General features: G+C 41.3%; 1 protein-coding gene across 5 annotated transcripts in view; it reads right to left on the bottom strand.

Moving 5' to 3' along the window:
* epha7 (eph receptor A7) overlaps positions 1 to 13,101 on the bottom strand; it is a 92,405-nt gene that overhangs the window by 76,967 nt on the left and 2,337 nt on the right. For all 5 annotated transcript variants that reach the window (XM_019859121.1, XM_019859096.1, XM_019859104.1 and 2 more), the window contains exon 3: positions 8,906 to 9,575. In XM_019859121.1, the coding sequence (XP_019714680.1) occupies positions 8,906 to 9,575 (670 nt within the window). The remainder of the gene's footprint in view (positions 1 to 8,905; positions 9,576 to 13,101) is intronic.

Here is a 13,101-nt window from a genome sequence, read left to right as displayed (position 1 = left end):
GCGAAAAGACACACACACACACACACACACGCCCACACACACACACACACACACACACGCACGACCATGCACCCGCGCACATATGCATGCACGCCACGACGAGCAACAGCCGGAGCACCCGAATATAAATGAAACCTCAAGACACAAACACACAAATCTTTTTTTTCTCTCCATTTCCTCCTCCCACCGTTCGAAGTCGACTTGGGACCAGTCTGCTGGCTCTTGGTCGATTGCGATCGACGTATTGGGCACCCCTGCCTTAAAAACAGAGGTAATTCGCTGACTAGCTTAGCACTTAGCACTTAGCGCCGTTGTGTGCGCGTGAACAGTGATTCAGTCATCTGATTGGTTGCCCTCTATGTCAATCAAGTAACGGGATTGATGATAGGCTGACGTAGTACGTTCTGTGTATTAAGCACCATTGTTTGAATGGCAGCGCCATCGCGGATGCGTTTTCGACAATTGTCGTGTGAAAGCTCGGGAGCCACATTGAACCAGCCAAAGAGCCGCATGCGGCTCGGGAGCCGCGGGTTGGCCACTCCTGATTTCGAGTGTTCCGTTAAGCTCTCATGCATGTTTTTGAAATGCGGGAGGAAACCGGGGGACCCGGAGAAAACCCACGCAGGCATGGCGAGAACATGCAAATTCCACACAGGTAGACCGGAGCTAGGATCGAACCCACAATCTCTGCACTGTGAGGTCGACGCGCTAACCATTCGACCACCGGGCCACCCCAAGATATTATCAAAACTGAAAACGATATCAGTCAAGCATGGAGATTTACCACGGTCACACTGCATGTACAGCTCAGGCCAATGAATTAACATTAACGTTTCTCCTTTCAAGTTTGGCATTGATTTGATCGAAATGAAAAAAACTAACACCACTATTGTATCATTGTCGAGACATCTGGCATGAAGATTGAGATGTGAAATGCTATCCATATCGACCAGCCTGACTTGGAATATACCATCCCAGACTTCGGGATACAAAAGCACATCATGGGATCAACTATGTTATTTAACCCTTTCGTGTACCCTATAACTTGATAACACGATAAACTGTCCACTGTAGTCCTGTAATGGCTGTCCCTGAAAGGGTTAAGGACTTGTATGAGAAAAAAAAAAATCCTCGACTAATTCCTGGTTCTCTTTGACATTTTAAAGACGTTGTGTCAAAGGATCACCCCTTCAAGAAAGAAATTGAGAAGCATGTATCGTATGAATCAGACTACAGTTTAACCACATGTATGATTTGAAAGTAAAGCAAAACAAAATTTTTCAAAATGTGTATTCAATTTGATAAACGATATTGATATTAAAGTGGCTTTTTGATATTGATCCGAAAGAACTAAAACTAAATGTTTAAGTACAGGGCTGCACATCCTGTAACTAATATTTTAATAATCGATTAATCGTTGATTTCTTGATAATTGATGAATAGGGTGAAAAAAAAAACCATAAAATAATGTCCATCGTTTTATTCAAAAACAGGGCATCATTTCAAATTGACAGTGCAGAAAATGCACAAACATAAATTCATGATGATTCAGTTACTGGTTTGGTAAAGCTGGAAAACAGAAAAAATATTTTTTGCTTCTTGTTTTTTGAGGTCAATGCAAATGTTTTTTATTTTTATTCATTCATTTTATTTCATGGAGGACTACAGAAATATGCGATTTTCAGGTGAAGTGTTAAAATCCCAAAGATTTGGATCATTTTTAATTTAAAAAAAACGGAATCGAAATAATTGCTAAATGAGGAAAAAATGGTTCTCGATTAATGTGATCAACAATTAGTCGTCGATTCATCGTGGCGCCTCAAGGTAAGCGTTCACATTTGAGCACTGCCGGCAAATCAGCACCTCGTGTGTACCGCAAGATATAGCGCTTGCAAGCATTCTGTGACTGTGTAGTACTTCTCACAAATCAACTCTCAATGACTGCAAATTACACAGATTAGCACAGGCAGTAAACAGTAGTATTGATGTCCATGCAAATTGATGTTGCTTCCTTACAGAACACCAGATAATTGTTAGTTCTTCGAGTTCTTGGTTCTTATTTTCATTTGCTAGGATGGACGTTTTTGTTATTGCTAGCTTGTGCTACAGAAAAAGTTACTCGTGATGATGTACACGGTCATTATGAAAGTCATTATGACTTCCCGAAACACTCAAAATACTCAAAATCTGAATAAATGTCACACGTTTTCATAAATCCTCAGCATTAACTGGTCTGGTCATTCAACAAAACAAAATGAACGTGCAACAGTGAAGCATCAAACTCATACCAAATTAGATTTGGGTGACGTAGAACAGGGGTCCCCAACCAACGGTCCGTGGACCCGTATCGGGCCTCGGTCCATTTGGCCACACAGAGACAGACCTGTGAGCTGGGAGCAAATTTACTCCATCAGAGGACGGAAATGTTCCAAACCGGGTCCCACTTCTAACATTGGTTGGCAAGTTGAAATAAACAGAACCAGACAATAAATGAAAGAAGAAACGGTAAACAGAAAGTTGGACCAAACGTACAGCGAAACGCACAGCTGATCCGAAGATGAAGCACTTTTGACAAATTCCTCGCTCGCGGTATCTCCAGAGCAATGTGGAGGAAGATGTTGTGCATGCTATGATGTCCAAAACAAGACAACATCTGTTGCATTATTTGAACAAGGAGTACCAAGTGGTCAAGTGAAAAGCATGAAAAAGTGAGCAGTTCACACAGCCTGGCCACGTAAACATTAGCAGTTTACGAACTAGCCGGCAGCCTCCGGATGAAATCTGCAGGCAGAATCAGAATCAAATTTATTGGCCAAGTACGTAAAAAAAAAAAAAAAAAAAAACCCACACAAGGAATTGATTTTCCCAGTTACAACCTATCCAGAGGAACATAAACAAAACAATGACCAACAGGGGGAGACCGAACAGGAAGCTCGGCTGTTCACTGTTAAGTGTCCCAATATATTAGATGTGAAAAGAAAACAACTGGGATGAGGGGTGGGAAAAAACGGTCTCCAACCATTCTCCTTAAGTGGAAGCATGGTTTGATCCAGAGGAAAAAAAACCTCAGCACATGCCGCGCATATTTAAAATACAAGTACAACAAATCTCACAACTTGACAGTGAATGGAGAGGATGGAAGGGGGGAAGGGGTGGACGCGCCACAATCAGACCGACGAGTAGCTCAGCTTAGCCAATCAAGTTGAAAAGCGAGGGGCTGGAAGGAGTAGTTGATACGAAGAACTTGATATTGCGGGGCATGCATTATTTGCGTTTGATGATGTCTGCATGTCAAGCACCTGTAGCTTATCATTCTCTATCTCGGGAAGGAGGGGGCAGATAAGAATGCTAGCGTCCGGTCAAATTTTTTCCATCCAGGTGAAAGTCCAGATCGTAGTTCTTTTGGGAACAGGTTGTCCATAATTTCAGACAACCTTGAAAGACTTTTAACTTGAGACTTTTCAAGGGTGTCAATCAGCCAAAGCCTTGATCAGTCATTGAATTTATTCCAGGCCGGGCCAACTCCTCCAAGTTGTTTTCTATTTTGCGAAGCGACTCCAATCCCGCAACCACTTTGCGATTGAGTTGGTCTAAGTGTTGATCACCTGCCCCGCATCAACCAGAAAGGCCGGCATCTTATTCCCTTCTAACGAGGCTGCTCTCGCCGGCTGAATTTTGTTATAGAACAGGAAATTGTCAACTCCAAACAGCAGGATACCTGTTACTAGAAGACCAATAATGTGGATGTCTTCCACATCTTCTATGGACAATATTGTCAGGCAAATAAAACTGCACTGCTGCCAAGGATCTGAGGTGTGCCTAGCAGCAAATGTCCCACAGGGGCAAGCAGGCTCCCCACCACCTGCTATTTTTCTTGAGAAAAAAAAAAATGAAAATGTCCAGCTGACTTATTTCATGGTTGGTTTTTGGAAGAAAAAAAAATACAGCCGGAGGCTACATCAAGACAGAAGACAGCAAATTTTGACAAAGTTAGCAAGCAGAGGAGTAAAGCTGAGGGGGTGGGCGGGTTTGGAACAGGAGCAGAGCAGAAACCCGCCCGTCTCCGTCGAGAGCCAAAGCAGGAAAAAAAAAAAAACATGCGATGATGCTAACGCCGTACATAAGATCATAACTTCAATATTATGTTCACATTGTTAGGCGTAATTGTCATTCCTGATTGGTCCATTTCTTAGTTCACAATTTTATTTTATTCTACATTTGTCATGCTATGCAGTGATGTATTTTCCTTTCTGTATTGTATCTACCGTATTGGCCCGAATATAAGACGGTGTTTTTTGCATTGAAATAAGTCTTATATTCGGGTTCTAGACATTATACCCTTTCACGACGCTAGATGGCGCCAGATATCATTGAAGCGAATGCTGAACTTGACTTCCCAGGTCAAAGTGACCCCCTGCCACGAAGAATAAAAAAATAGCGGTAGCACGAAGAAGAAAAATAAAAAATAGCGGTAACAAGGAAAAGAGAAGCCAACAGGGGGAGACCGAACAGGAAGCTCGGCTGTTCACTGTTAAGTGTCCCAATATATTAGATGTGAAAAGAAAACAACTGGGATGAGGGGTGGGAAAAAACGGTCTCCAACCATTCTCCTTAAGTGGAAGCATGGTTTGATCCAGAGGAAAAAAAACCTCAGCACATGCCGCGCATATTTAAAATACAAGTACAACAAATCTCACAACTTGACAGTGAATGGAGAGGATGGAAGGGGGGAAGGGGTGGACGCGCCACAATCAGACCGACGAGTAGCTCAGCTTAGCCAATCAAGTTGAAAAGCGAGGGGCTGGAAGGAGTAGTTGATACGAAGAACTTGATATTGCGGCACATGCATTATTTGCGTTTGATGATGTCTGCATGTCAAGCACCTGTAGCTTATCATTCTCTCTCGGGAAGGGGAGGGGGCAGATAAGAATGCTAGCGTCCGGTCAAATTTTTTCCATCCAGGTGAAAGTCCAGATCGTAGTTCTTTTGGGAACAGGTTGTCCATAATTTCAGACAACCTTGAAAGACTTTTAACTTGAGACTTTTCAAGGGTGTCAATCAGCCAAAGCCTTGATCAGTCATTGAATTTATTCCAGGCCGGGCCAACTCCTCCAAGTTGTTTTCTATTTTGCGAAGCGACTCCAATCCCGCAACCACTTTGCGATTGAGTTGGTCTAAGTGTTGATCACCTGCCCCGCATCAACCAGAAAGGCCGGCATCTTATTCCCTTCTAACGAGGCTGCTCTCGCCGGCTGAATTTTGTTATAGAACAGGAAATTGTCAACTCCAAACAGCAGGATACCTGTTACTAGAAGACCAATAATGTGGATGTCTTCCACATCTTCTATGGACAATATTGTCAGGCAAATAAAACTGCACTGCTGCCAAGGATCTGAGGTGTGCCTAGCAGCAAATGTCCCACAGGGGCAAGCAGGCTCCCCACCACCTGCTATTTTTCTTGAGAAAAAAAAAAATGAAAATGTCCAGCTGACTTATTTCATGGTTGGTTTTTGGAAGAAAAAAAAATACAGCCGGAGGCTACATCAAGACAGAAGACAGCAAATTTTGACAAAGTTAGCAAGCAGAGGAGTAAAGCTGAGGGGGTGGGCGGGTTTGGAACAGGAGCAGAGCAGAAACCCGCCCGTCTCCGTCGAGAGCCAAAGCAGGAAAAAAAAAAAAACATGCGATGATGCTAACGCCGTACATAAGATCATAACTTCAATATTATGTTCACATTGTTAGGCGTAATTGTCATTCCTGATTGGTCCATTTCTTAGTTCACAATTTTATTTTATTCTACATTTGTCATGCTATGCAGTGATGTATTTTCCTTTCTGTATTGTATCTACCGTATTGGCCCGAATATAAGACGGTGTTTTTTGCATTGAAATAAGTCTTATATTCGGGTTCTAGACATTATACCCTTTCACGACGCTAGATGGCGCCAGATATCATTGAAGCGAATGCTGAACTTGACTTCCCAGGTCAAAGTGAACCCCTGCCACGAAGAATAAAAAAATAGCGGTAGCACGAAGAAGAAAAATAAAAAATAGCGGTAACAAGGAAAAGAGAAGAAAATAAGAGATAACAGAAAATGCAGAAATGTAGTGACAATCTGGAGAAAATTGGGTCGAAGATCGGCCAGGTGAACCGGCAGCTAAGGAGAAGTTATGATGTAATTTACATTTCAAAAACCAGACGCCATTCATTTACGAATGTGATTGCACTTTAGATATGAATGAGGCAAAATAACATGCTCTTTCTCTCAAATATATTGTTATAATCATTTGTTTCAGATGTACTGTAATTATTTTCTGTATAAAAATTAATTTGGTGTTCAAAAAGTCTTTTTTCAAACTTGAGTCTTGAAAAAGAGGGGGTCGTCTTATAATCAGGGCCGTCTTATGTTCGAGCCAATACGGTATTAGTGTGTTCTAATTACACGGTCTGTCAACAACAAATGACAGGACAAACAGTAAAAGCCTAAACAGGAAACTTGACCATTCTCATAGGTCAAACTTCAAATTTTGAATAACTGAACTGTCATCCAAACCTGAGCCGAAGTTTCCACTCGAATTTCCAGCGTACTGTGTTATCTTACAATTACCATTACACAAGGACTTGTCCTTCTGATGGCAATGACATTTGCATCGACACAGTTATTCACTTTTGAGAACATCTTATTGCTGTTGCAAAAGGCTATTATTCACAGGAAGGCGACTCGGGCAAAGAGAGACCCAACTCACATCCATCACATCTATTTAAATGTTTAGATGTACATCTACATGGATCTCCTGGGGGCTCGGTTGACAATTGAAATCGACATCCACTTGACGAATTAGATTTACATCTGATCCATCAGGGGGAGGTATCAAGATAAATTAGGAACTTCTGACGATTTAGCTTTCTGGAGAGGGGGTGAGGGAATGGGGTTCAGATGCAAAAAGCAACCCTTCTGTCAAAGCCTGAGCTGGACCGCCCATTGGCTTCCATACATCCTGACTGTTGCAGTCAAACACCACTTGATTGACTGCCAAACAAAAGGGGGGCCAATCATCTGTCAGTCTCCAACTAACTTCTTTTTAATTCCCTGACAGTCAAAATGGATGGCGGCAGTACATCGGGGATGTTGGATTGTATTTGATTTCTTGCAAACAAGTAACGAGAGGAGTGGATATAGATGTGTGCCTGTTTCATCCGTAAAGGTCAACAGATGCTCATTTTTATGACTGTGGTTGATTTTGAAATGATGTCATGAAAGACTGTCTAACAAGGGCTCGGGCTCTCAGGCTCTCAGGCTCTCGGGCTCTCGGGCTCTCAACGTAGCATTTCTCTGTAAAAATGAGCCCCGACAAGCTGCTGGAACACTTGTAGCATTATAACTGAGACCACACAACACAGCAAGCAAAGAAGATTTGAAATTTAACAGGACATACTGCCGCACAACATAAATTAAATAGAGAAAAGGGTTTGGTGGCTTAGGGGTATAAAGATGAGTGGTTCCCTCACAGTGACAGTGATGAAAGAGTAGATCGTAGCATGGAGATCATCAAATGACCCAAACGACAACTCTGTCAGCTTATCCAACTAAATATTTTACACGATATGACAGAACCATAGCAACCTACGTGAGGATGAAATTGTATTTCAAAAACCCAACGACAGCTGGAAATCCCTTGCTGGAAGAATAAAAGTGACATCAAGTTTAGACTACAAAATGGCATCATGAACCTTGCTGAAAAATTGTGACAACAATGACACAAGCTCCTTCAGAACCTCCTTTTTACACGGTCACAGACACTTTAAATTCGTACACTGTTGTTAAGCTAATTAGAATTCGGATTGCTCTTGATCGATCTGCATCTAAATGTCGTTTTTTTTCTGGACTGAGTGGAGTGGTTTAGAATTCTCAACAACGCGCTAATATACAGTGTGTGTGTGTGCCTTAGTGGAACGAGTAAAAGGCATATTGCAGAGGAATTGACAGGAGCCATTCGGTGTTGCGATGTCAGAGTCATATTGACATGCAAGTGCTTTGAGATTTGGGACTAAATATAGCAGCTCTCCTGGAAATAAACACAGGGCTTTTTTGTCCACGGTCTACAACTGTTTTTGCTGCCTCTGACAGTATAAGTAGTAGAAGTAATAAAGAAAATTTAATAGGACTCTGTAGTTGTACTGGGAACAGCGACATCATCCAAATACAACATGTGATTAGGGTGCCATGAAAGCTATTCTCTGAAGCTTTCCTTTTGTATATTATTGTCCACTGCAACATTATAAACTACAGACTGATGTTGGCAGTCATACCAAGAAAGAAATTCAAACAGCAGAACATTCGGTCACTTGGCAACAAGCTCCAGGAACTGAACCACAGCTGCCCAGCGGCGCCAGCAAGTTGCTGGGCCCTGCCAGGAGCTGGTGACCAGCTGGATTTTTCTTGCTGGTGTCACCAGGTACTAGCTGGGCAATAAAAGCATGTCGGTCTTGCTGGGTGGCTGTGGCTCAGTTGGGAGAGCGGCTTGCCTAGCGGATGAGGGTTCGAGTGTTTGACTCTTGGCTGCTTTTGTTGTTCTTTTGCTGGTGGTCTTGTTGGTGGCACCAGCAGGAAAACACAACAAAACCATGCTGACTGATCTATGACCCCTTTGTTTTTTTTTTTGAGAGAGAGAGAAAGGCCGAAAGTATGATTTTGATGATTAAAAACTGAGATGGGATATCACATGCACTTGCCATCCATTTCACAGATATCCTAGATAACTGTAAACAACACACTAGAAAGAGAGAGAGAGAGAGAGGTGAGGGCGGGTGGGAGTGAGAGTCAATGGTAACTAATTTATGAACTGTCTGATGTCTAAATAATGCATTTTGCCCTGATCACAAAAAGAAAATTAAAGCAACTCACGTTCGCATGCGTCTCCTTTCTGATGAAATCCTGCTTTACATATGCATTTCCCAATGGGCACCAGCCATTCCCCTTCAGCGCTGCAGTGCATCTTCGGAGAGTTGTCAGCCTCCTCCTCCGCATTGTTTACGCATATTCCCTCAACCTCCACCAGGGAGGAGAACTCTGATCCCGTCACGGTGTCGGGGAATATGGTCAAGTTCTCGATGATGGACCAGCACTTCTTATAATAAACTTTGACAGAGACCAGGGCGATACATGCCCCGACGTCTTGAAAGGCCAGGTAAAAGCCCTGCCTGGACAGGGGGCCAATTATGCGCACTTCAGTGTTGAGCTTCATCTTCCTCTCACCGAGGTCGCCCTGAGTGAAGCTTTCATCTGCTGCAATGGTGTCAATTTTAACATACTGGGTCTCTTGCATACTCCTACCCACCTCTGAATCGGTTTCCTGGTAATACAAGTTGAAAGTCTCCTTGCAGGTTCCCACCATACCAGGTAAACTGTTACAATCCCTTAAGGTAAACTTCAGCTCCACAAAAATTCTCTGGGCATTGCGCTTTTCGATCCAGTTAGTCCGAAGCCAGTTATTCTGATTGGGCTCCATGACTCTGCAAACCTGGTAGGTGCGAATGGGTGTGTAGCTCTCGTCCAAGCCGCTGATCTCTTCCCACTAAAAAAAAAAAAAGATGAGAGGTGCAATGATTAACCAATGAATTGATTATCAAATTGAGCGACAAATATTTTTGATCATCGATTCAGCGTTTAGACATCTGGTTTAATTTGCAATGGTCCAAATCCTCAGAATTCCCAAATTTTCTCCGATTTCTGTCGTCCTTAATGGCAGCAGACTTTCAATCTCAAGGGTGGAAATTACATCTTGTGGTTTTGATTGTCTTTGTGTGCCCTGCGATTGGCTGGCAAGCAGTTCAGGGTGTCCCCCGCCTGCTGCGATAGGCTCCAGCAATGAAATAATTAGGGACGTTCCGATCATTGTTTTAAGATGCCGATACCCATACCGATCATCCATGAGTGTGATCGGCCAATACCGATACCCAACACTTGAATCTGCTGTAAAATTTTCAAGTTTAAAGATACAACTATTGATTTTTCTAAAATTATCTATTAATCAGTTGATTTTTATTTTTCAATGACCGCATTTTCCACATTATAAGGCGCACCTAAAAGCATTCCATTTTTTCAAAAGCCGACAGTGCGCCTTATAATCCGATGCGCCTTATATATGGATCAATATTCTGATTTCTTGAACGTAGTATTTTAAATGTTTTGTAAAGTGCTTTGTTATAGCTGCAGAGGTTGTGAAAGTGCTATATAAATAAAGCTGTATTGTATTGCATTCCCTCTGGCGTAGCTCCATCTAGTGGATGCATAATGTAACCCCTCCCACAATTGTAGCTTCTATTCCATGCACCTTACAATGCATCAATCCATACATCCATCCATTTTCTGATCGGCTTTATCAGTGTGCCCTATATATGTAAAAACAGTTTGAAAATAGGCCAGTCATTAAAAGTGCGTCTGATACTCCGGAGCGTCTTACAGTGCGGAAAATACAGCAATTGAGTGATATTAAAAAAAAAACAAACAAAAAAAAAACATTAGTTCAATCTCCACCCCTTCATTATCCAAAAACAGGACATTGCTTTAAAAGGGACATTGCAGAAAATTCACAAATTATGATTAAATTCCTGGGTTAGTCTATAACATGTCAGAAAATAGGTTGAAATGTTATTTTCCCCAAGTAAAACAAGTAATTTACAAATGTCCTTTAAGGATAACACACATAGATAATCACTATGTCTACATCGAGCCTTATATTCCAATTAGAATTAAAACAAATCACCCAATGGAGTGAATTGAATTTGGGTTCAAATGGTTGATATATTCCTGTTGCCAATCCTGCTGGAGTATGAAATTAATCATTGAACCATTAATTCCATGAAGTATAAATATGATAAAAAAGTTGTAGGAGGAAAATAAGAATGCTCCAAATAACATTTATGTTTTCAACTATAGTATCTTAACACTGGGTGGCACCCACGTAACCGTGAAGAAGAAATCAGACATGACGTCATGTCATGGTGCTGCTACACCGTAAATACATGAATTAAAAATATAAGACAGTTGCGATTACTGCAGTAATCAAACTTGAATGTCAGCAACCACTGTCCATTCTGAAACTCTTTGCAGCCATTGAAGGTTTGAGCTGAGCGCAACGTAGCGAGATGCTAAGGCTAATGCTAAACCTGCTAGCTTTGGCGCCGGTTCTCAGAGAAGCTATAGTATGTTCAATTCTGAAATGCTTTTCATGAGGCTATTTTTTTTTTTTTGCCAAAACTTGTGCTATCAGGACAGGGCATATATTCTTGATTTATTTTATTTTTTTTTGGGGGGGGGGTTGTTTTGTTATTTGTGATGCCAATGAACTGCAGCAACACTGAACAGGCGTGTCATTTGATTGAGGCATTCAGATCCCAGATTATATTGCGTGGCGCAATACATTTAATTAATTTAAAGTTATGAGGATGTTAATCCTTGTCATATACTATGTGTTTCTGTTATCAGTAGCTGAATGTGTGACAGATTCAAACAAAAATGTGTCAGTTTAATTTTCTTTTTTTTTTAATCAACTCATATAACTTTACATTGTGTATGAAATACTAAAATCCATGTCAATGGCTCAATCTCGGTGGTGAATGGTAATGTGTTGTGTATTGCTGATTTTAAATAAATAAATACAAACATAAATAAAAAGTAATGGAATGGAAAGACAGGGAAAAAAGAAGTCACTCCCTGACTGGAACATTTGTGATCGATCGGCCTTCAGAGGCTTTGATCGGATTCACTGATCACACACTTTTTCACGAACATCGACTGATAATTATCAGCCAGCGAATGATCGGAGCATCCCTATAATTCAGGGGTGCCCAACTAGTCAATCACAGTCAACCGCAGTTATTAATATGATATATTTTTGTGTTAGTGTACACAGCACCCTGAGCATCCTCTCAGTTCCACCTTTTAAAAAAATTTTTAAATAAATAACAAAGCAGTTCATCTTTAACCTACGGTGGTGCATGACCTTTCTCACAGGAAGTTGTTAGCGGTCAGCAGTCTGAATTGTACCTAGCGACCAGAGCCGTTGAGATATATCCATTTTTTGTTTATTCTCATTCAAAGTTTTTTTGCTCCGCAATTCACTGATGGCATTTTAAAAGAATGTGAATCTAGGGCGCCAGGAACAGCATTTTAAAACGATGCACGCGTGCTATGTTCGTCATGTTTCCGCTCTCAACACGCTACAAAAAGTGCATCCCTGGCTCCCTGTGTCAGGTCTCACACTAAGGTAGGCAGTGATTTCCTTTTTACAAACTCAGTATTGTATCGAGTTTATTTTTCTGTTTGTTCCTTTTAGGGTCCGTTATGACTGTTGCTCATCATGGCATGCGTTTGTGCATGCGCGCACAAGGGGTTTTAGTTAACCTCTCAAACACCTTTTTTTTTCATTTGAATTGTATAAGTGACAGGCAATCATGACCTTTAAATGGGCGCATTTTCAAGGAACAACAAACACAATATTACCTCCACTCAAGTAATCAGTCCACAGTTACTTTTCGATGATCCTTATGGTTAACTTCTATAAACATAAGTAACATCGACCTTTGAGAGTGGAGCACCTTTTACTATCAGAGAAAGAATTGACAAGAGATAACCATTGAACACTGAACAGCACACTCATCTCATATACATATATATATATATAGAGAGAGAGAGAGAGAGAGAGAGAGAGAGAGAGAGAGAGCGAGATCAGTGGCGATTGCTCTCGGACTGCAAGGGAAGCTCGGCTTCCCCTAAAATGTCAAAGAATAAGTGATCAAATATCATACCTGTCAACTTTTCGGAGCGCCAACCTGTATAAACTACCAAAAAAATCCTTATAAAGAGCAAAAAAATCCTTATAACATACCAAAGAATTTTATATGTCAAAATAATGGCAGAAAAAAACCCACGAAATATGAATGATATATTTGTTTCCTTGTAGAGCTTGCTTGTACACTACCGAAGTATGCAATGAATACTCTGCTGTTTTCAACTAGGAACCACGTGATTTACTGGAAAGTTACCGGAAATGAAAGCATTCGAGTAGACTAGCACCATTCTGGGCAAAAGCAAACGGA

The sequence above is a fragment of the Hippocampus comes genome, unplaced genomic scaffold, assembly GCF_001891065.2.
Source record: "Hippocampus comes isolate QL1 unplaced genomic scaffold, H_comes_QL1_v1.1 scaffold26, whole genome shotgun sequence".
Taxonomy (NCBI): Eukaryota; Metazoa; Chordata; class Actinopteri; order Syngnathiformes; family Syngnathidae; genus Hippocampus; species Hippocampus comes.
This window is presented reverse-complemented; position numbering and strand designations above follow the sequence as displayed.